This window comes from Pristiophorus japonicus, chromosome 3, assembly GCF_044704955.1.
Source record: "Pristiophorus japonicus isolate sPriJap1 chromosome 3, sPriJap1.hap1, whole genome shotgun sequence".
NCBI classification, from domain to species: domain Eukaryota; kingdom Metazoa; phylum Chordata; class Chondrichthyes; family Pristiophoridae; genus Pristiophorus; species Pristiophorus japonicus.
Genome location: NC_091979.1, coordinates 221,636,215 through 221,660,400, shown reverse-complemented (window position 1 = coordinate 221,660,400; position 24,186 = coordinate 221,636,215). Strand labels below are relative to the sequence as shown.

The 24,186-nt window shown below is 46.0% G+C and overlaps 1 protein-coding gene across 3 annotated transcripts in view; it reads left to right on the top strand.

Moving 5' to 3' along the window:
- Window positions 1-24,186, top strand: part of LOC139260120 (hexokinase HKDC1-like) — a 448,074-nt gene that overhangs the window by 330,383 nt on the left and 93,505 nt on the right. For all 3 annotated transcript variants that reach the window (XM_070876304.1, XM_070876303.1, XM_070876302.1), the window contains 2 exons: window positions 17,600-17,695; window positions 17,782-17,881. In XM_070876304.1, coding sequence (XP_070732405.1) covers window positions 17,600-17,695; window positions 17,782-17,881 — 196 coding nt within the window. The remainder of the gene's footprint in view (window positions 1-17,599; window positions 17,696-17,781; window positions 17,882-24,186) is intronic.

Genomic DNA, 24,186 nt, shown 5'->3' with positions numbered 1-24,186 from the left:
AGCTGACTGGCCTGTAATTATTCGGCCTTTCTCCCTTTTTAAACAGGTACATTATTAGCAATCCTCCAGTCCTCTGGCAGCACACCTGTAGCCAGAGATGATTGGAAATGATGGTCAGAGCCTCTGCCATTTCCTATTTTGCTTCTCAACAGCCTGAGATATATTTCATCTGGGCCTGGGATTTATCTACTTTCAAAGCTGCTAAGCCCTTTCTCACTATGTTTATTTCATCTAATATTTCACACTCCTCCCTCATGGCAATGTCTACATCGACCCGCTCTTTTGTGAAAACAGATGCAAAGTATTCATTCAGAACAGTACCCATGTCTTCTGCCTTCACACACAGATTATCTTTATGACCTCTAATAGGCCACATTCTTTCTCTACTTATCCTCTTGCTCTTAATGTATTTATAAAACATCTTTAGGTTTTCCTTGATTTTACTTGGCAACATTTTTTTTATTCTCTCTCTTTGCTTTCCAAATATCCATTTTAATTGCACCCTGCACTTTCTATACACCTCTAGAGTTTCTGCAGTATTGAGCCCTCGGGATTGGTCATAAGCCTCCCTTTTTTTCTTTATCCTATCTTGTATGTCCCTGACATCCAGGGAACTTTAGATTTGTTAATCCCACCCTTTTTCTTTAAGGGAACATACTTGCTCTGAACCCTCAGGATCTCCTCCTTGAATGCCTTCCAATCATCATCATAGCAGTCTCTCAAAATCGAGGAAGACTTGCTTCCATTCTAAAAGTGAGTTCTCAGGTGACTGAACAGTCCAATATGGGAATTACAGTCTCTGTCACAAGTGGGACAGACAGTGGTTGGAGGAAAGGGTGGGTGGGGAGTCTGGTTTGCCGCACGCTCCTTCCGCTGCCTGCGCTAGTTTTCTGCATGCTCTCGGTGACGAAACTCGAGGTGCTCAGCGCCCTCCCGCATGCTCTTCCTCCACTTTGGGCGGTCTTTGGCCAGGGACTCCCGGGTGTCGGTGGGATGTTGCACTTTATCAAGGAAGTTTTGAGTGTGTCCTTGAAATGTTTCCTCTGCCTACCTGGGGCTCGCTTGCCGTGTAGGAATTTGGAGTAGAGCGCTTGCTTTGGGAATCTTGTGTCAGGCATGCGAACAATGTGGCCCGTCCAACGGAGCTGGTTGAGTGTGGTCAGTGCTTTGATGTTGGGGATGTTGGACTGATCGAGAACACTCTAGCGATGACCTTCCCAGTGGCCGATAACGGGGAGATTCCTCTGTAGTTGCTGCAGTCGGACTTGTCCCTTTTTTCTAAAGACGGTCATGATTATGGCATCTCTGAGATCTCCAGGTATGCTCTCCTCCTTCCAGATGAGAGAAATAAGGTCATGCATTCATGCCAATAGTGCCTCTGCACCATACTTTTATCTCAGCGGGGATTCCATTTGCTCCTGATGCCTTGTTCTTGAGCTGACGGATGGCCTTTTCTACCTCGTGCAGGGCTGGGATTTTGCTGAGATGGTGGCGGGTAGCATGCTACGAGATGGAGTTGAGGACACTCATGTCAAAGGCAGAGTCTTGGTTAAGGAGATCTATGAAGTGCTCCTTCCAGCGGGCCCTGACTGCCTCGGTGTCTTTGATAAGTGTCTCCCCGTTCTTGGCTATGGGGTGGGGCCTTGGGTGCTTGGGCCGTAGGTGGACTTGACTGTGGTGATGAATCCTCGCACATCATGGTTGTCGGCCAGCTGCTGAATCTCCTGCGCTTTCCACCCACCTTCTATTCTTTAGGTCACAGGTTTTTTGTCGGACCTCAGTCTTAAGCTGTCTGTAAAGCTGCTTAGCTGCTCCCACGTGGGTGGTTGTTTTAGGTTCAGAAATGCCCTGTGCTTGCAATTTATTAGCTCTTGGATCTCCTGGTCATTCTCATCAAACCAGTCCTGGTGTTTCCTGGTTGCGTGACCGAGCGTCTCTTCGCAGGCACTGGTTATGGTGGCCTGGAGGGCAGACCAAATGCTGTGGGGACTCTGTGTCTCGGGGTCATCAAGGGTCGCCAGGTTAGCAGTGTAGCGCTGGCTGTATAGGGCACTCTTAGCTGGTTCTTTGAGAGCCCCAACGTTGATTTTGTTGTGGCATTGCTTCTGTTGCCGTCGTCGCTTTGGGGCTATATTAATGTTGATGACGGAACAGATTAGGCGGTGGTCCGTCCAGCAGTTGTCGGCTCCTGTCATGATGTGGGTGATGCTCACATCCTTGCGATCCCTTGCTCGGACGATGACATAGTCGAGCAGGTGCCAGTGTTTGGAGCGAGGGTGTTGCCACAATGCCTTGTACTTGTCCCTCTGGTGGAACAAGGTGTTGCTGATGACAAGGTCGTGTTCTAGGCATTTTGTCAGGAGCAGGGTACTGCTGGAGTTGGTTTTCCCTACCCCCTCTCTGCCGATCACCTCTCCCCAGAGGCCTGTATCCTTGCCGACTCTGGCATTGACGTCGCCGAGGAGGATCAATTTGTCGTCCGTAGAGACGCGGGACAGGGATTGTTCAAGGCTGGGGTAGAATACCTCTTTGGCCTCATCTGTTGCGTCGAGTATTGGGGCGTATGCACTGATAACTGTGGCGCACTGGTTCCGGGATAGTGTGAGTCGGAGAGACTTGAGAAGTTCGTTAGTCCCGGAGGGGGAGTCTCTGCGGTAGTTGACCAGCTCGTTCTTGATGGCGAAACCGACTTCGTGGAGGCGGCGTTCTTCCTCTGGTTTCCCTTTCCAGAAGAAGTTGCAACCTCCACCTTGTTCCTTGAGCTGGCCTTCCCCTGCCCGCCGGGTCTCGCTTAGGGCGGCGATGTCGGCATGAAGCGTCTAAGTTCCCGGGCAACAATGGTGGTGCGGCGTTCCGATCTGTCGCTGTTGTAGTTGTCCATGAGAGTCCTGACATTTCAGGTCCGGAACTTCATTTTGAAGGATGGAAGATGCCTGTGCGTTAGTTCTTTTAGCATGGGGTGGCCATTGCACACTGGCTACCACAGGGGCTTAGCTGAGCAAGGTCTTGGTCCAGTGGCAAGGGGCTCCAAGATGATTGAAGACCAGGCACTGCTCAATGAACCTAGTTGCCTCCGGCAGGATGCGAGCTGTAAGCTCGGCGCTGAGCTGCGCCCGTCAGTGAGGTGGTGAGAAAACCGAGGTCTGGCTGAGGGCAGGCATTGTGATGGTCAGAGGTCCACTTTGTGGAAAGAGGAGAGGTCAAATAGGTCAGAGTGACCACAGCCATTGTGCACATCACGTGCTCGACAGAGACTCCGCCGTTGAATGGGACCAGTGGCCGGGGGTAGGCCAGAAAGTCGTTGGAGGAAGGAACCCGAATGTCGCCGGAGGGATGAAGGCCCAAATGTCGCCAGAGGGTTGGAGGCCCGAATAGCACCGGAGGGTTGGAGGCCCGAATAGCACCGGAGGGTTGGAGGCCCAAATGTCGCCGGAGGGTTGGAGGCCCGAATAGCACCGGAGGGTTGGAGGCCCGAATAGCACCGGAGGGTTGGAGGCCCGAATAGCACCGGAGGGTTGGAGGCCCGAATAGCACCGGAGGGTTGGAGGCCCGAATAGCACCGGAGGGTTGGAGGCCCAAATGTCGCCGGAGGGTTGGAGGCCCGAATAGCACCGGAGGGTTGGAGGCCCGAATAGCACCGGAGGGTTGGAGGCCCGAATAGCACCGGAGGGTTGGAGGCCCGAATAGCACCGGAGGGTTGGAGGCCCGAATGTCGCCGGAGGGATGAAGGCCCAAATGTCGCCGGAGGGTTGGAGGCCCGAATAGCACCGGAGGGTTGGAGGCCCAAATGTCGCCGGAGGGTTGGAGGCCCAGATTTATATTTATATAGCGCCTTTCACAACCACCAGAGGTGCCAAAGCGCTTTACAGTTAATGATGCAGTCAGTTTTGGAGGGTAGTCAGTTGAGCAGATCTCCTTGAAGAAAGCCCAGGTTCGCCATCTGAGTGTAGGTGTAGGTGATGGCCTGGTTGTTGTGTGACTGCTGGGCTAAGTGCAAGGCCTGATGGAAGATCTACTCAGCGTCCTCCTGATTCCCCTTCGTGGCACTCAGCTTTGCCTGTTTGATTAGCTTGGCTTTTTGCCGCTCTTTTTCGTCGCGCTCGAACAACCTCGTGGTAGCCAGGAAAGCCAGGCCCTGCAGGCTGAAGGTCCAGGCCATGGGGCGGGGAGCCGGGGTATGGCGGCGGGGCCAGACCGAGGAAAGTCCGCCCGGCTCGGGCTCTGTGGCCGCAGCTCAGCTCCTGGGAACCCACGGCCCACAGCATCGCCTCCCACTGCTCTGACACTGATTTACCTTCAAGTAGCTGTTTCCAGTCCACTTTGGCTAAACCCCATCTCAGTTTAGCAAAATTGGCTTTTTCCCAATTGAGAACTTTTATTCCTGGTCTATCTTTGTCCCTTTCCATCACTATCCTAAATCTAATTGAATTATGATAACTAGCACCAAAATTCTCTCCCACTGATACCCCTTCCACCTTCATTGCCTAAAACTAAGTCCAGAAACGCCCCCTCCCCTTGTTACATACTGGCTAAAAAAGTTCTCCTGAATGCATTTTAGGAATTCCGCATCCTCTATACCCTTCACACTAATTTTATCCCAGTTAATTTGAGGTAGTTGAAATCTCTTACTATTACTGCCCTATAGTTTTTGCACTTCTCAGATATTTGCCTACATATTTGCTCTTCGATCTCCTGCTGATTTTTGGGGGTCTATAATACACTCCCAGAAGTGTGATCACCCCTTTTCTATTCTTCAATTCAATCAAATGGCCTCATTTGATGATCCCTCTAACATATCATCCCTCCTCACAGCTGGAATTGTTTCTTTAATCAATACTGCGACCCCCACCTCCTTTTTTACCCCCCTCTCTATCATGTCTGAAAACCCTGTAACCAGGAATGTTGAGCTGCCATACCTGCCCTTCTTTCAGCCATGTCTCAGTAATAGCTATAATATCATACTCCCAAGTGTCAATCTATGCTCTCAGCTCATCTGCCTTATTCCCTATACTCCTTGCCTTGAAGTATATACCATTTAGCACTGCCAAACTGCCTTGCTGTCTATGTTCTGGCCCTTGTTTCCTCTGACTTCCAAATTCACTTTCTACTTTTTTGCTTTCCAATTTTAACTTTGTTTCTCTCCCTACTGAATCTATTCTCAGGTTCCCTTGCCCCTGCCAAGCTAATTTAAACCCTCCCCAACAGCACTAGCAACCCCTTCCGTGAGGATATTGGTCCTGGCTCTGTTGAGGTGCAACCCGTCCGGCTTGTATAGGTCCCACCTCCCCCAGAAACGGTCCCAATGCCTCAGGAATCTAAAGCCCTCCTGTCTGCACCATCTCTCCAGCCACACATTCATCTTCTCTATCCACCTATTTCTGTACTCACTAGTAAGTGGCACTGGCAGTAATTCGGAGATTACTGATTTTGAGGTCCTGCTTTTTAATCTCTCTCCTAGCTTCCTAAACTCTGCCTGCAGGACCTCATCCCTCTTTCTGCCTATGTCATTGGTACTGATATAGACCACAACTTCTGGCTGTTCACCCTCTCTACCCAGAATTCCTTGCAGCTGCTCGGTGACATCCTTGACCCTGGCACCAGGAAGGCAACATACCTTCCTGAAGTCATGTCTACAGCCGCAGAAACGCCTGTCTGCTCTCCTAACTATCGAATGCCCTACCACTATTGCTCTTCCACTCATTTTCCTCCCCCCCTTCCCCAATGCAGCTGAGCTACCCATGATGCCGTGGACTTGGCTCTGGCTGCACTCCCCAAAGAAACCATCGCCCCGACCAGTACTCAGAACAGAATACTGGTTGGCAAGCGAGATGCATTCAGGGGAGCCCTGCACTACCTGCCTGGTCCTCCTCTTCTGTCTGGCAGTCACCCATTCCCTCTCTGCCTGCACACTCTTAAGCTGTGGGTGGTCACCTCTAGAAATGTGCTATTCACGAAGTTCTCAACCTCCAGAAGGCTGCAGATATCTGCAATTACCTGATATGGTAACCAGAGCCTCCAGAAGCACCTCTCTTCCAAGTGGTCAAGAATGCTGAGCGTCTGTCTGTCAACCCTGTTACATGTCATCTGCAAACTTTGAAATTTGCCTGTGACTCTGACCTCTCTCCTGTGCACCTGAGATAGCTGTTATTTCAGCCTCTAGTTCACTGATTATACCAGCTTGCCACTTTCTCGCTGGAATCTGTTGTTACTCATGTTAAACATTTAGTAAATAGTGCAAAATTGTCTGGACTGTACCCACAGTTCAATCTGGAAGAGCTAGCCCACTTAATTTCTTACTTTCATAGATTCATAAAATGATGGAGGCCATTCAGATCACCGTGTCTATCCAATTAGTCCCACTCCCCTGCTCTTTCCCCATAGCCCTGCAATTTTCTTCCACTAGGAGTATTTATCTAATTCCCTTTTGAAAGCTATTATTGAATCTGCTTCCACCATCCTTTTAGGGTGCGTTCCAGATCATTACAACTTGCTGCGTAAAAAAAATTCTCCTCATCTCCACTCTGGTTCTTTTGCTAGTTATCTTAATTCTGTGATCTCTGGTTACTGACCCTTCTGCCGTTGGAAACAGTTTCTCCTTATTTACTCTTATCAAAATCTTTCATGATTTTGAATATCTCTATCAAATCTCCCCTTAACCTTCTCGAGTCTCTCAACGTAACTGAAGTATTTCATCCCTGGTACCATTCTAGTAAATCTCCTCTGCATCCTCTCTAATGCCTTGACATCCTTCTAAGGTGTGGCACTCACATTTGGCCACAATACTACAGCTGGCGCCTAATCAGCCTTTTATAACGTTTCAGCATAACTTCCTTGATTTTGTACTCTTTGATCTATTTATAAAGCCAAGGATCCTGTATGCCTTTTTAACAGCCTTTAACTCGTCCTGCCACCTTCAAAGATTTGTGTGCGTACACCTCAGGTCTCTGTTGGGAACATTAAGACAGATTGCAAAAGTTTCTATAGATATGTAAAGAGAAAAAGGTTAGTAAAGACAAACGTAGGTCCCCTGCAGTCAGAATCAGGGGAAGTCATAACGGGGAACAAAGAAATGGCGGACCAATTGAACAAGTACTTTAGTTCGGTATTCACTAAGGAGGACACAAACAACCTTCCGGATATAAAAGGGGTCAGAGGGTCTAGTAAGGAGGAGGAACTGAGGGAAATCTTTATGAGTCGGGAAATTGTGTTGGGGAAATTGATGGGATTGAAGGCCGATAAATCCCCAGGGCCTGATGGACTGCATCCCAGAGTACTTAAGGAGGTGGCCTTGGAAATAGTGGATGCATTGACAGTCATTTTACAACATTCCATTGACTCTGGATCAGTTCCTATGGAGTGGAGGGTAGCCAATGTAACCCCACTTTTTAAAAAAGGAGGGAGAGAGATAACAGGGAATTATAGACCGGTCAGCCTGACATCGGTAGTGGGTAAAATGATGGAATCAATTATTAAGGATGTCATAGCAGTGCATTTGGAAAGAGGTGACATGATAGGTCCAAGTCAGCATGGATTTGTGAAAGGGAAATCATGTTTGACAAATCTTCTGGAATTTTTTGAGGATGTTTCCAGTAGAGTGGACAAGGGAGAACCAGTTGATGTGGTATATTTGGACTTTCACAAGGCGTTCGACAAGGTCCCACACAAGAGATTAATGTGCAAAGTTAAAGCACATGGGATTGGGGGTAGTGTGCTGACATGGATTGAGAACTGGTTGGTAGACAGGAAGCAAAGAGTAGGAGTAAATGGGGACTTTTCAGAATGGCAGGCAGTGACTAGTGGGGTACCGCAAGGTTCTGTGCTGGGGCCCCAGCTGTTTACACTGTACATTAATGATTTAGACGAGGTGATTAAATGTAGTATCTCCAAATTTACGGATGACACTAAGTTGGGTGGCAGTGTGAGCTGCGAGAAGGATGCTATGAGGATGCAGAGTGATTTGGATAGGTTAGGTGAGTGGGCAAATGCATGGCAGATGAAGTATAATGTGGATAAATGTGAGGTTATCCACTTTGGTGGTAAAAACAGAGAGACAGACTATTATCTGAATGGTGACAGATTAGGAAAAGGGGAGGTGCAAAGAGACCTGGGTGTCATGGTACATCAGTCATTGAAGGTTGGCATGCAGGTGCAGCAGGCGGTTAAAAAAGCAAATGGCATGTTGGCCTTCATAGCGAGGGGATTTGAGTACAGGGGCAGGGAGGTGTTGCTACAGTTGTACAGGGCCTTGGTGAAGCCACACCTGGAGTATTGTGTACAGTTTTGGTCTCCTAACCTGAGGAAGGACATTCTTGCTATTGAGGGAGTGCAGCGAAGGTTCACCAGACTGATTCCCGGATGGCGGGACTGACCTATCAAGAAAGACTGGATCAACTGGGCTTGTATTCACTGGAGTTCAGAAGAATGAGAGGGGACCTCATAGAAACGTTTAAAATTCTGACAGGGTTAGACAGGTTAGAAGCAGGAAGAATTTTTCCAATGTTGGGGAAGTCCAGAACCAGGGGACACAGTCTAAGGATAAGGGGTAAGCCATTTAGGACCGAGATGAGGAGAAACTTCTTCACCCAGAGAGTGGTGAACCTGTGGAATTCTCTACCACAGAAAGTTGTTGAGGCCAATTCACTAAATATATTCAAAAAGGAGTTAGATGAAGTCCTTACTACTAGGGGGATCAAGGGGTATGGCAAGAAAGCAGGAATGGGGTACTGAAGTTGCATGTTCAGCCATGAACTCATTGAATGGCGGTGCAGGCTAGAAGGGCCGAAAGGCCTTCTCCTGCACCTATTTTCTATGTTTCTATGTTTCCTGGATCCCCTTTACCATTGTATCATTTAGTTTATATTGCCTCTGCTCATTCGTTGTACCAAAATGAATCACTTCAAACTTCTCTGCATTAAATTTCATCTGCCATGTGTCTGCCCATTTCACCAGACTCTGAAGTCTGTTACTATCCTCCTCATTGTTTACTACATTTCCGAGTTTCTTGTCATTTGCAAACTTTGAAATTATGCCCTGTATACCCGAGTTCGGGTCATTAAAAATATCAAAAAGAACAGTGGACCCAGCAGTGGACACCATTGTATACTTCCCTCCAGTCTAAAAAATAAGCGTTCACCACTACTCTTTGCTTTCTGTCCCTTAGCCAATTATGTATCCACACTGCCACCATCCCTTTAATCCTATGGCCTTTAATTTTGCGAATAAATCTATTATGTGGTAGTTTGTCAAACGTTTTTTGAAAGTCCATTTCCACAATATCAGCTGCATTACCCTCATTAACCCTCTCTGTTACTTCATCTAAGAACGCAATCAACTTAGTCAAACACAATTTACCTTTCACAAATCTGTGCTAGCTTTCATTTATTAACCTAGATTTTTCCAAGTGATAATTAATTTTGTCTCATAAGTGTTATGTATGCACGTTAATGTATGTACTGTAACACTAGACCACTGAATGTACCTTCACCCTGTATACGCTATACCTGTACCACCAGAGGGTGCTGCTGCTGGAGACCTAAGGGTCACCTGTACACTGCAGGTAACCAAGTATAAAAGGGAGCTCACCTCTAGGTGTCCTCACTCTAGGAGCTGCAATAGAGGACTAAGGTCACTACAGTTCAAGTACTATACCCTTATCTCGTGGAGTCATTATTAGAGTGCTTGCATATACAACAATAAGAACATAAGAATTACGAGCAGGAATAGGCCATATGACCCCTCGAGCCTGCTCCGCCATTCAATAATATGGCTGATCTTCGACCTCAACTCCACTTCCCCACCCGATCTCCATATCCCTTGATTTCCCATGAGTCCAAAATTCTATCAATCTCAGCCTTGAATATACTCTTCCTACCAAAGTGAATAACCTCACATTTCCCCACATTGTACTCCATCTGCCACCTTCTTGCCCATTCACTTAGTCTATCCTATATCCCTTTGCAGGCTCTTTGTGTCCTCCTCACAGCTTCCTTTCCCAGCTAGCTTTGTATCGTCACCAAACTTGGATACATTATACTCAGTCTCTTCAGCTAAGTCATTACTATAAATTGTAAATAGCTGAGGCCCAAGCATTGATGCTGTGGCACCCCACTAGTTACAGCCTGCCAACCCGAAAATTACCCGTTTATCCCTACTCTCTGTTTTCTGTTGATTAATCAATCCTCTATTTATGCTAATATATTACCCCCAATGCCATGATCCCTTAACAACATTTTATGTGGCACCTTATCGAACACCTTTTGGAAATCCAAATATACTACATCCACTGGTTCCCCTTTATCTATCCTGTCAGTTACAGCCTCAAAAAACTCAAATAAATTTGTTAACCTTGATTTCTCTTTCATAAAACTACCTTGACACTGTCTAATCATATTATGATTTTCTAAATGCTTTGTTAACACTTCCTCAGTCTTACTATCATTCTTCACAACATTATAAGCTTCTTTTAATCTAATACTATCCTTAACTTCTTTAGCCTTGGATGGATCACTTTTCCTGTGGGGTTTTTATTTCTCAACGGAATGTATAGTCGTTGAGAATTTTGGAATATTTTAAAAAATTTTGTCACTGCTTATCTACCGTCATACCTTTTAATCTAATTTCTCAATCAACTTGCCCCTCATACCAATATAATTGACTTCATTTAAATTTACAACTCTAATTGCGTATTTAAGTAATTCACTCGCAAACCCAATGTGAAATGTTATCATATTATCACTCTTCCCTAGAGGATCCTTTACTATGAGATTGTTGCTTTTGATAAGGTCGCACATGGATAAGCTTTTGATAAGGTCCCACATGGCAGACTGGTCACAAAATTAATAGCCCAGGGCAAAGTGGCAAGTTGGATCCAAAATTGGCTCAGAGGCAGGAAGCAAAGGATAATAGTTAATGGGTGTTTTGTGACTGGAAGGCTGTTTCCAGTGAGATTTCACAGGGCTCAGTGCTGGGTCACTTGCTTTTTGTGGTATCAATGACCTGGACTTGTATGTTGGGGGTATAAGTAAGAAGTTTGCAGAGGACACTAAAATAGGCTGTGTGATTGACACTGAAGAAGAAAGCTGCGGACTTCAGGAAGATATTAATGTACTGGTCAGGTGGGCAGAATAGTAGCAAATGAAATTCAATCTGGAGAAGTGTGAGGTAATATATTTGGGGAGGTCTAACAAGGCAAGGGAATACACATTAAATGGTAGGACACTGAGAGGTGTAGAGGAACAAAGGAACCTTGGAGTGCAGATCCACCGATCCATGAAGGTAGCAGGCCAGGTAGATAAGGTGGTTAAGAAGGCATATGGAATACTTGCCTTTATTAGTCGAGGTATGGAATACAAGAGCAAGGAGGCTATGCATGAACTGTATAAAACACTGGTTAGACCACAGCTGGAGTACTGTGTACAGTTCTGGTCACCACATTACAGGAAAGATGTGATTGCATTGGAAAGGGTGCAGAGGTGATTTACAAGAATGTTGGTTGGACTGGAGAATTTTGGCTATGAGGAAATATTGTAGATGCTGGGTCTGTTTTCTTTGGAAAAGAGGAGGATGAAGGGAGACCTGATTAAGGTGTATAAAATTATGAGGGGCCTGGATAGGGTGGATGGGAAGAACCGATTTTCCTTGGCAGAGGGGTCAACAACCAGGAGGTATAGATGTAAAGTAATTGGGGGGGGGGGAGATTTAGATGAAATATGAGGGGAAATTTCTTGTCCCAGAGGATGGTGGGAGTCTGGAACTCACCCCTGAAAGGGTGGTAGAGGCAGAACCCAGAACCCCTCACCATATTTAAAAGATACTTGGATGTGCACTTAAAGTGCCGTAACCTACAGGGCTACGGACCAAGAGCTGAAAAGTGGGATTAGGCTGGATAGCTCTTGATCGGCTGGCACAGACATGATGGGCCAAAATGGCCTCCTTCCATGCTGTAAATTTCGATGATTACTAATTAACCCTGTCTTATTTCACAATACAAGATTTAAAATAGCCTGTTCCCGCGTTGGTTCCATGATGTATTGTTCTAGGAAACTGTCTTGAATGCATTCTATGAACTCATCCTCCAGACTACTTTTGCCAATTTGATTTGTCCAGTCTATATGAAGATCAAAGTCCCCCACAATTATTGTGCTATCTTTGTTACAGGCTCCTATTATTTGTTGATTAATACTGTGGCCAATGGTATAGCTACTGTTTGGTGGCCTCTAAACTATTCCCACCAGTTTTTTCTGCCCCTTTGTACTTATCTCCACCCATACTGATTCTACTTCCTGATCTTCCGAGCCAAGATCCTTTCTCACTACTGTCCTTATGTCATCCCTTGATATCAGAGCCATCCCCCTCCTTTTCCATTCTGCTTGTCTTTTCGAAATGTCAAGTACCCTGGAGTATTTAGTTCCCAACATTGGCCACCTTGCAATGAAATCTCTATAATGGCTATTAGATCAAAGCCATTTATCTCCATTTCTGCCATTAATTCGTGTACTTTGTAAATTCAGATAACAAGCCTTTAACTTTTTACCATTATTCTCTGCTTTCACCTTATTCGCTGTTGCACTTTTACGGTGAGATTTGGGTACCTTGCTTCAGCTGTCATGTTTCAGTCGGGAGTCGGCTGCAAGAGCGCTATTTAAAGACGCCATCTTTAGAAAAAAATGTTGTCGGCCATTACTGTTTGCAGCTTACTAACACATATGCAGAAAGGCTGCTTGACAGATTCCTGTTTTTCATTGAGGGCAGATTTGAAAGGACAACAATTATATTGTTTCATGGGGGCTGAATTGGCAGTCGCCCTCCTGCTCTGATGTCACCGTCAGAGGCAGCTTAGGCAGAAAGAAAGGCAAGCAGTAAGACAGGGAGAAAGAGAGCAAATTGTGGCCAAGGTCTCCTGTTGCCAATACGGCTGGCAACAGGAGATCTTACCCTCCCAGGGTATTCCGGCAGCAGTTCTCCGACATCAATTTCACTGAGCAATAATGTGTTTGAAGGCTGCGCTTCAGCAAGGATATGGTCACAGAGCTCTGACATCTGCTGCAACCAGATCTCGAGCCTCAGACCAGTGTGAGGACGGCTCTGATTGGCAGTCAAGGTCACCATAGCCCTCAATTTCTATGTCAATGGATCTTCCAGTGTGCAACAGGAGACATCTCCAACATCTCCCAATTTATCGTCCATGACCAGAGAGAAGCAGCTGGACCGTGCACGTGGATTTTCCAGGAGAGCGGGCTTCCCAACAGTGCAGTATAGTATTGGCAGTCCCTCGTATCGAGGATGACCCACTTCCACAGGGATATTCCAGGTCTTGAACTACATATTGAAGGGTGGTAGATGACTGTGCATGGGTTCTTTTAACATGGGTGGACGTTGCACACCAGCCACCACACGGGCTTGACAGAGCTAGGTCTTGATCCAGTGGCAAAGGTTAACCAAGACAACTGGAGACCAAGCTCTGCTGCACGGTCCTAGTGTGCACACATATTCCTATTGTCCATAGACCGCAGTGTGGCCTGGCTCGTGCGGCCCCTGGGCCCTCACCTCTTCTGGGCCCCGATCACATCACTCCTGGGCCCCGATCTCTCTTCGCTCCTCTTCCCCGGTCATTCGCTGCACTTCCGCCATGATCTCTCGCCACACCTCTGCCACAATCTCCCACCACTCCTCCGCCTCGATCATTCGCCGCACCTCGGTCACGATCTCTCGCCTCGATATGGTTTGCCAAGATTAACAGTCTCTAATTACCAGTTATATTAGTCCATACTCATTATTTTTTCTTTAATAGTCAAATATTGGAGATAATGTCTATATAATTAATAGATAATATAATATAGCAATAGTACAATGTGCTGATTTCATACATTGAGGTACTATATATATATTTTTTTTTTAAACCACTTTAGGGTACTTTACTGAATATTATGTCAGTTTCATTCTACTTTTTGACTTGTTCAGGTAGGAGGGAAGCTGTTGTCCATGCATCACAGGCAGTCTATTTTTCCCTCCTATCCAAATTGCAACTTTTCAAAAGGATCTCCCTATGTTACCAAAATGAGCAATTTTCACTCACTTTAACCAAAAATGTATGATAATGGTGAGGATAAATTCACATTGACTCGATAGTAGCTTGTGCATTGAGTTCAACATCCAGTTTGAACAATACAATAAACTAGGGCGTAGTACCCCTGGAAATGGGTGTCACTGCTAGCTGCCCATTAAGTTGTTTCTATTTTAAAACATTGATCAGAATGATATGCTTGCTGATCAACTATCAGGAAAGAACACCTTTACAATAGTGTTGCTGAGTTCATGTGTGTCCTCTTCTTGCACCCATGGTGCAGAGTGCCATTGACTGCACCCATGTCGCTTTGTGAGCACTGCATCACAAGCCGTATTCTATAAGCGCAAAGGCTACCACTCACGCAATGTGCAGTTGGTGTGTGACCACACATGCAGAATACTCACCGTCAATGCCTGCTATCCTGGCAGCAGCCATGATGCCTTCATCCTGCGCCAGGCTGGTGTGCCAGCTTTGTTCCAGCCACCACTTCAAGCTCGTGGCTGGTTGCTCGGAGACAAGGGCTATCTGCTCTCCACCTGGCTCATGACTCCACGCCGCAACCCCAACACTCATGCCCAACACTCCTACAATGAGGCTGCCACCAGGAACATCATTGAGCAGACCATCGGGGTGCTCAAACAACGGTTCCGCTCGGGAAGAGTCCTCCAGTATTCGCCAGAGCAGGTGTCCTTATTCATCGTCATCTGAAGGATGCTACACAACGTCGCCATCATGGGGGCATAGCCATTGCCACCAGGCATATTACGTCTGTAGTGTACTTGTGAATGACTCCACGAGGCAATGTGTTGTACTCAAACTGTAGTGACCTTGGTTCTTTACTCGTAACTCCAGAGTGAGGCAGCCACATGGTGGCTCCACTTTTATACAGCCCCTGCCACCAGGGCAGGAAACCCCGGTCTCCACCAGTTGCACCCTCTAGTGGTGCCAGCATGTATATACACAGTGTAAACCTTATTGATAGTACATCAGGTAAACAAGTCTCCATCTTATGCAACTATACAGTGACTACACAGAGAGTATATCTATAGTCTGCATATATAACAAGGCATAGCCTCACCACCTCAGGAGGAGGACCAGGAGGAGGAGCAATACCCGTGACGGCGGAGGCAGCGACTCCTGCAAGGGAGGTTTGCGACCGTCTCATCAGAGCTCGTTTCCACTCATTTTCATCCCACGTCCCGGTTCCCCTAGACAGCCCCATCACCACATCCATTTTCCCTTCCATACCAAAGCCCCAAAACAGAAATGAAAAACAGCAAACATTAAACATTCCAATCAAAATTTATATAACAATAAAATGTATAAATGTGTATTTATGAATCACCTTTGTGCATTTCCTTATATCCGCTCTTGCCTTCACCTATCCCTTGCAGGGCGCTCTCGACCAGCTCTGGGCCTGGAAGGCTCGGCTGCAGACTGCACCACCGCAGGCTTGGTGGCGGCCGTCTGGGCTGGCTGGGTGACAGGCAGCGACAAGTGCAATGGCAGAGGGGCAGTGGTGGGATCAGGAATGCTCTCATCGCAAGAGAGGACAGCAGGTTCCTGCTTCACTGACCCAATGCCAATCCCCCGGGGCAGCAACTCAGCATCCCCACTAATCTGCTGCAGGACAGATTGCTGGGCTGCTGAGATACTGTGACATCCCTGGTGGACTGTGGTGGACCCAGTTGTGATGGCAGCAATCAGAGCTTGCATAGCATCCAGCTGAGAGTGCATGAGATCATTCTGAGCCTTGATGCCAGCAGTCATTAACTGCATGATATCACTAAGAGGTTGCGTGGCATGCAACTGAGACTTTATGAGAGCAATCTGAGCTTCAATGCCTCCAACCATAGTCTGCAGTACAGCACCAAGACGTTGTGTTGTTTCCACCTGTGCTGCAATGGAAGCTGCCGCATCGCCCATGACATGCGTCATGAGGTCTGGATCCACACAGGCTTTCTGGGAGTCCACCATCGTCTGCACACTGGCAATGATGGGCTCCATGGTGTGCGAAGAGCTCTGTGCAATGCAGGAGGCGGACTCCTCCATGCTCCCTACCACTTTCGACAGGCTCTCGGGCACCCTTGCCATTGCACCTATCATGTTGGAGTGCATGGCCATCATCCTTTGTGTGAATGCCTCCCCATTGAGGTCCTCATCTGAGACCTGTGGAACAGAACTCGTGCGTGAAATCACCCTCCGGAAAGATTGCTCTTGAGGTTCCCTTTCCCCTTGACCATGCTACAGCCAGTGCAGAACCCTCTACTAACCTAACGTCTAAAGATCAGGTAGCGCCTGTATCTGAGCTGGTGCCTGCGGGTGAGAGAAGCAGGGACACAGTGCTTTGGTCCTCCTTCTTCTCCTCGTCCTCCTCTTCTCCCTCATGACTCTATTGTGGGGGGGAGGGAGGGGGGCTCAGGGTCAGGCTTGTCAGCTGCTGCATGATTATCTGAAAGCATAAATGGCACAAGAGTCGCGTTAAGGTGAGGGCATGGGTGCAGGAATGGAGCAAGGAAGGCAAACGGTATGAGGAACTGGAAATTGATAAGGCCTTCTGGTTTAACGGGGAAGTGGGATGATAACAGGGGATAAAGATACCATTATTGCCCCCTGTGGGCTCGACATCTCCGGAGGTCACGGCGCCCAGCACCTGCGGGCCAATCAGCCACATCATTCGCACCTCCAGGTCACTCAGCTGCCGCAGTTCAGCTCCCCCCCACCCCCGCTCCAATCTGCTGCTGCTCCCTTCTGTTACGTGCCACTTTGGTCTGCAAAAGAAAGGAAGTTGTATGAGTAAACGTCCAGCTATGTATGTGGACGATATGCCTGCCATAGTTAAATAGCTGTGAATGTAGGCACGGCGTGTAATGAGAATGTGATTGTGAGATGGTTTGCAGAGGGTGCACAGAGAGAGGCTCAGAGGCTGGTATGCAAGAGTTGTGCAAACATGTACTCACCTTGACCACCCAACTGAGGTCGTTGAAATTGTGTTGGAGTTCTGTCAACCACGGTGATGGCCGGCACCTCTGCGGCCACCTTTGTCCACATGGCCCTAAAAACCTGCGGTGTTGGCCTTCTCCCAGATGGAGGGAACAGTGCATCCCTCCTTCTCTCCACTGCCCCGATCAGTGAGTCCAATACCACCTTATTGAAGTGAGTGGCCCTGTAGCAGGATTTAGAGCAGCCATGTCAGATATTGATTTCAGCTCTGAGTGAAGCCCAGCAATGATGAAAATGAACAGATGCTGCCTGAAACGACATCCCCTTTAAGAACTGGAATGAGCAGGGGGCTGCTGATTGCTGAATGAAAATCACCTGAAATTAGATAGAGCTCTGGCAATAGCGCTGCAGTAGCACCCCACTGAGGCCATTAGCGCCTCAGATACCACTTCCTTCCTTCCTGAGGTGAAAATTTTCAATTTTCCAGAATTGGGCGTTAACTTTTCAAAAAGTTAAAAGTAGGCACGGCTACCAAATTTCACCCCCTATATGTCCACAGGTTTTGTGCTAAATGATGTATTGTGATTTTAGGGCATTCTCGTTACCTGGACCAAAGGCTTCAAGGCCACTGGTGTGGAAGGACAGGATGTTATTACTCTGTTGAAAGATGCCATTAAAAGACATGGAGTGAGTATTACTGAAAACCAGTATTAGTGTGCTGGAAACACTTTGATTACTAATGCTTTTAATATGTTCTATTGTGCTGCTTCTAGGATTTGGATTTGGAGATTGTGGCACTTCTGAATGATACAGTGGGAACTATGATGACTTGTGCATTCGACAACCCTAACTGTGAAATTGGAATGATTGCAGGTATGATTTTATTGACTTCCTTCTGGTGTTGTTATAGTTTGGGACTTTTCCTAGCATCCTAACTTTGCATTCCCAACTGCCTAGCCATTGGCCATGATGGCCTCTATTCACAATAATACTTCTACAGATGTTGATCTGCTCAACCACTTCCTCTTAAAACCCTGAGAAGCTTAATTTTTGAGCTCACCCCTGCCCCCATGAATGGCATTTCGGTAGGAGGCCACACAGATTACAGGTAGGTAGTCAGGCCAGGTCGAGGTCAATCGGGTGGGCCTCAGACTCTGAGATCGAGGGGATCAAGTGGGCCTTGGACAATGTGATCAGAGGATCGGTTAGCACTCGGACTCTGATCGAGGGATCGGGTGGGCCTCGGACTTTGTGATCGGGTGGGCATTGGAGTCTGTGATCAGATGTGAGGGTGTCAGCTGGGCGCGGAGTCTGTGATCGGGTGGATTGGGTGGGCCTCGGACTTTGTGATCGGGTTCAGGGGATCAGTTGTGCCTTCGGAGTGCTGTTAGGATGGAGACAGGGCCAGGAGGGAGATTAGAAGTTGGGGTCAGGACCTGAATGTCAGAGGTCATGGATTGCGGTGATGGGAGCAGCGGTAATTATGGTAAGTACTTACCTTTTTTCACTTACGTGTTGTTTAGAGTTGGTTTACCAGTGACTTGGCAAATCAACGTTACAGCAGAGTCCTGAAACAGGTGCTAGGCCCCTTATTTGCGTGTGCAAAAAAGGTCTGCTTCAGGCGTGGGTAAAGGATGCCTCTTGTTTGTCCTTACCAATATGGTGGGCGCCACACTTCCGTTTGTCATTTTGGTGTCTTAGGAGTCCGCATAGCTCACATTGTAAATGTTTTTCTCCTCAGGTATGGTCCGTCAAAATTGTCGTCATCACTCCCAACTCTGCCCCCAAAAATTCAACCCTTTTGACCTAGCAAACTATCGCCCCATCACCAACGTCTATTTAAACTGCTTTCTGTTAACTGCATTTTTAACTCGGACTAATTGTTTTCTGAGTCATAAAAGGAGACAACACAAACAACTCTTTGGGATCCAAATCTAATTATGTCAAATCTCGATTGAATGTTCCTTTTGTCTGTGCTTTGACACTACAGAAGTGTGTATACCAGATACCTAGGGGGAGAAATTTGACTGCTTTGCACCTGGGGAGGGAGGTAATGGGACGCTAATTCACCAATGCCTGCGAACTTCCTTGGCGGTTTTGCACTGGTGCGACCACTTCCCGCATTAAGTGCGCAGCATTCCGTTACCGCCTCGTATCAGAAATTCACTCTCGTCCCTTGCCTCAGCACCTGTCATTAGTAACAGAGGCGGTATGCAGTCGGATGGCCGCTGTAGGAGCGGTATTTAAAGACCTCAACATCCAGTTTATTTGCAGTCGGCAAAGAATGCTACCTTGCCAGATTGACATAGGCAAACAGCCATTTTCAGCGAATTAAACCTTTTTCAGTTTCAGGAGTCTTCTGCCTCATAAAAATTATTCAGTATCATTCAGGTGAGATTTAAAAGTGCTACATTCCATACATTAATGGGTGCTGTACTGGCACCTGACCTCGTCCTCAAGCGTGGAGCTTGACAGATGATCCGTATCTCAGGAGCGAGGACATTTGCTTGGGCAAGATTGCGGTATTGACCCATATCTTGCCTGTACAAATGTCCTCGCTCCCGAGATGTCTACGATCTGTCAAGCTTGACAGATTGAAAAAGCCGGTTTTCAGAGCGTGCGCATTGTGCACTGAAAATCAGCTTTTGCGATGCCTTCCCGGGTCCGTAGAAACTTCGTACGGGCCGGGACGTCGGAATTTCTACCCCATTTTGTTGTAAAAAAAAAACCCTGCCCACTACGTTACATTTATTTTTAACCATCATTAAAAAACTTTTTAAAAACTCAGAATTTTTTTTCTATGATATTTATTAACTTTAATTTTAATTATGAGGTCTATTTTTTATTTTTTATTATGTGTTTAGTGTGTTTGTTTTTTCCCCATTAATAAGAATGAGAACTCGTAGATACAGAGTTCTCATTGCTGTTAATGGGAAAGCTGTGGAATACAGTACCTGATTGCATCTTCTGCGAGGGAACCTGGAGGACGGGAGCACACTTAGCAGCGAAGACCTCCACAACGGAATTGCAGGCTCCTTCCTGACCACCAGGTACTTTCGTAGAAATGTTTCAGGTCCGAGGCAATTGCCCGCGGGAACCCTCTGACCGCAGTTTCAGTCCGAATGCAGTTCGCTGAGCATCGCCTCATCTGCGAGGTCACAGAGGCTGTCTACAGATGGAGAATGGACTACATTTCCTTCCCCATCACCAGAGAGAAGCAGCATGAGCGTGCATGTGGTTTTGCCAAAATAGGTGGCTTCTCCATGATGCAGGGCACCATTGACTGCACCCACATCACTTTGCAGGTACCGCATAACAATCCTGAGATCTTCTGTAACCGCAAAGTAATGCCTGTAGCTCCACACTGTGGACATATTGTGTTATTGCAACTAGAGTGTTTAATAAACAGACAGGTCACATGACAAGAAGCAGGAAGCTTCCACAGGCTTCCACAGGCTTCCGGAGATCTGCCATCGTAAAGACTTGTGTGCAGTGTGGCTCTGTGACTCTATCAAAAAAATGGCGACGATGTATGGGATAATCAGATAAAACAAAGCTGAAATTTTTGTTGGTGAAGGATTCAGCCAGCCGACAGAGAGACTTTGGAAGCTTCTCTGTTTTGATTACAGCTACAAATTCGAGGTAAATTACGAGCACACTGTTTGAAGTGCCAGAGTCTAAATGGTTGCACCCATTGGAGTAATGGGGCATTTAGGTGACTATAAACGCTACCGGGAAAGGTTCAAAATGTACGTGGGTTGGCTAGAAATGTATTTCACTGCAAATAACATAATCAAAGTCCCAGAGAATGCAGAGCAGAACCGGCTGTGTTGGGATGAAAAAGAGCTATTTTCTTAACTGAAGCTGGCCCTGAGTTGTATGAAATGCTGATAAATTCGCTTGTGCCTGCCGAGTCAAAGGACACAACACTTAAAGAGATTTTAATTAAGCTGGAACAGCATTACAACCCCGTTCCCTTGGAAATTGCTGAAAGCTATCGTTTCGGTATACGAAATCAAAAGGCCGATAAAAATATAATTGAGTACATTGTAGCATTAAAAAAGCTATCTATCAGTGTAATTTTGGAAACTTTCAGAACCGAGCATTGCGGGAACATTTTGATTGTGGGATGAAAAATGATGTGATCAGAAGAAAGTTATTGACAACGCCTGACTTGACTTTTGATTTAGCTTGTCAGACAGCTAGGTCGATGAGCATGGCCGACCAATATTCCCGAGAATTTCAGACTATTTTCAGTTGTCAGACAACCGAGGTGAATCGCCTGCAGGTTCAAAGTAAAAGGCGGTGGGGGCCCAAAGTCTCAGAAACTGGACACTAGATCGGTTTACTACAAGCCACATTCCGTACCATATGCACTCAAGGAGAAAGTTGAGCAAGAACACAAAAGACGAGAGGCTGAGAACATTATTTGTAAGATAGATCGATGTAATTGGGCTACACCCATTGTTGTTGTACCTAAGTCCAATGGTAAGGTAAGATTGTGTGGTGATTATAAAGTAACCGTAAACCAGGTTCTAGAGAGTAATGTCCCCAATACATTGCCAAATAGCGAAGATTTGTTCACAACACTGATAGGTGGTCAGATCTTTTCAAAACTGGATCTTACAAATGCCTACTTACAGCTTGAACTAGATGAGGAGTTCAAGTCATGTTTAACTATAAATACTCATCTAGGCCTATATCAATTTAATAGGCTACCGTTTGGAGTGTCTTCCGCCCCTGCTGTATTCCAAGGGGTGATGAACCAGATTTTCCAAGGTATCGAAGGGGTAGTATGTTATTTAGATGACATACAAATTTCAGCACCAAATAGGCAAATTCATCATAACGTATTGAATGAAGTCTTCAAACGGCTAGAGAAGCACAGAGTACGAGTGTCTGCTCGCAAGTTTGACTTATTTAAAAACTCAGTGGAGTACTTGGGGTACAGAGTAGACAAAGATGGTTTACATCCAACCATAGGAAAGCTGGATGCAATCAGAAATGTACCCACTCCCAACTTCGATCATTTTTGGGTCTTTTGAACTATTATGGGAAGTTCCTACCTAATTTGGCTACAGTATTACATCCACTGAATGAACTGTTGAAAAAACTATTGGAAGTGGTCGGAAGAATGCGATACAGCATTCAAGGAGTGTAAACGCGAATTGGTAGAGGGCACCATGTTAGTTCACTATGACATATCTAAGGAGATTAAGCTAGCATGTGATGCCTCTCCGTATGGAGTTGGGGCAGTGATCTCTCATGTAACACGTAGTGGGGAGGCGAGACCAAATGCTTTTGCTTCACGCACTCTCAGTGCCAGTGAGAGTAATTATGTGCAAATCGAAAGGGAAGCTTTGGCATTAATGTTTGGGGTCAAGAAGTTCCACAAATATTTGTATGGTCGTAAGTTTACCATCGTTACGGACCATAAGCTCCTGACAGCAATCCTCCATCCAAAGTCCCCAGTTCCAACATTAGCTGCTGTCCGAATGCAGAGATGGGCTTTGATTTTGTCAGCATATACATATGATATTGAATACAGACGATCAGCTGATCACAGTAATGCTTATGCTATGTCTAGATTGCCTTCCCCATACACCGGATAGGGAATAGTGTTCTATTTTTCATACATTGATGAACTGCCCATCACAGCTGAAGAGATTGGTAGAGCAACCAAACGTGACCCAGTGATGTCAAAGGTGTATGAGTATATTGCAAATGGATGCAATAAAGTCAATAAAGATTGTATCATGTGGGGTGCAAGAGTGGTAATACCAAATAAATTCAGGTCCAAATTATTAGGAGACCTCCATGACCAGCACCTGGGAATGTGCTTGACCAAGAGTTTTGCACGCAGTTATTTATGGTGGCCAGGTTTTGATAAAGATATAGAGTACATCGTGAGTCAGTGAACGACATGTCAATCGGTAAGTAAGCACCCACCATCAGTATCATTACAGCCATGGAAATGGCCTCCCAGAGTGTGGCAAAGGCTATATATCGATTTTGTTGAGCTAGAAGGTCAACAATTGTTCATTGTGATTGATAGCCATTCAAAGTGGGTCGAGGTGTTTCCAATGCGGAAGATAACAACAAGTAAAACATTAGACATTTTGCGAAGTTTATTTTCTTCATTTGGCCTCCCTGAAGAAATTGTTTCGGATAATGGACCACAATTTCGTTCAAAAGAATTTGCACAGTTCACGAGCAATAATGGTGTGAAACATACCAAGGTTCCACCATACCACCCTGCTTTAAATGGTGCAGCAGAGTGCACTGTACAAATTGTAAAATGTGCCCTCATAAAACAAATGTTAGATCTAAATCCAAAGAAATGACAGTTGTCATTGGATCACAAATTGGCTAATTTTCTAATTACATATCATAATACTCCTCATACAACTAGTGGTAGAACACCAGCAGCGTTGTTTCTCAAACGACAGCCACGAACCACATTCTCGTTGTTAAAACCATATTTGGCACAGTCCGTAGAAGAGACACAATTAAGACAGAAAGAGAATCATGATAGAGGTAGAATAAAAGAGAGATGTGTGAAATTAAATCAGAAGGTGAGAGTGAAGAACCATCACCATAAATGGATAAAGTGGTTACCATGAAGAGTGGTGAAGATATGTGGTCCTCGCACATATTTGATCAAGATGTTTGATAATAGACAGGTTAGATTTGTTCATATTGATCACATTTTACCCACAGATATGGAAGGAGTTGAAGGTTGGAATGATTCAATTATTTCTGACTCATCAGATAGTTTTGATATACCAGTAGCATATCCTACATCTAATGTACAGGAAACAAATCCAAGAGAAAATCAGAATTTAAGTCTGAGTCCGAGTCAGGAAAACAAAGAGTCTGAAGTTAGAGTGAATTCAAATGGAAATCAAAAACACCCCTTGGAGGAAAACTTTCCTCAGGATCAGCCTCGAATGAGTTTAAATTCGATACCATGTTTGGAAGGTTCTGTTCGAGAGTGAAGATATCCTCGTCGAAACAGAAAACAAGTGGTTAAGCTTAATTTGTAAATATGGCAAAATAAGTCCATATCTTTTGTTATGTATAACCATGCAAGTTATGTATGAAGTATGAAAGAACTTCACAAGACTGAGTACTGTGAGCTAAGACTGATGTGACCTTAGTCTCTTTAATACGACTCC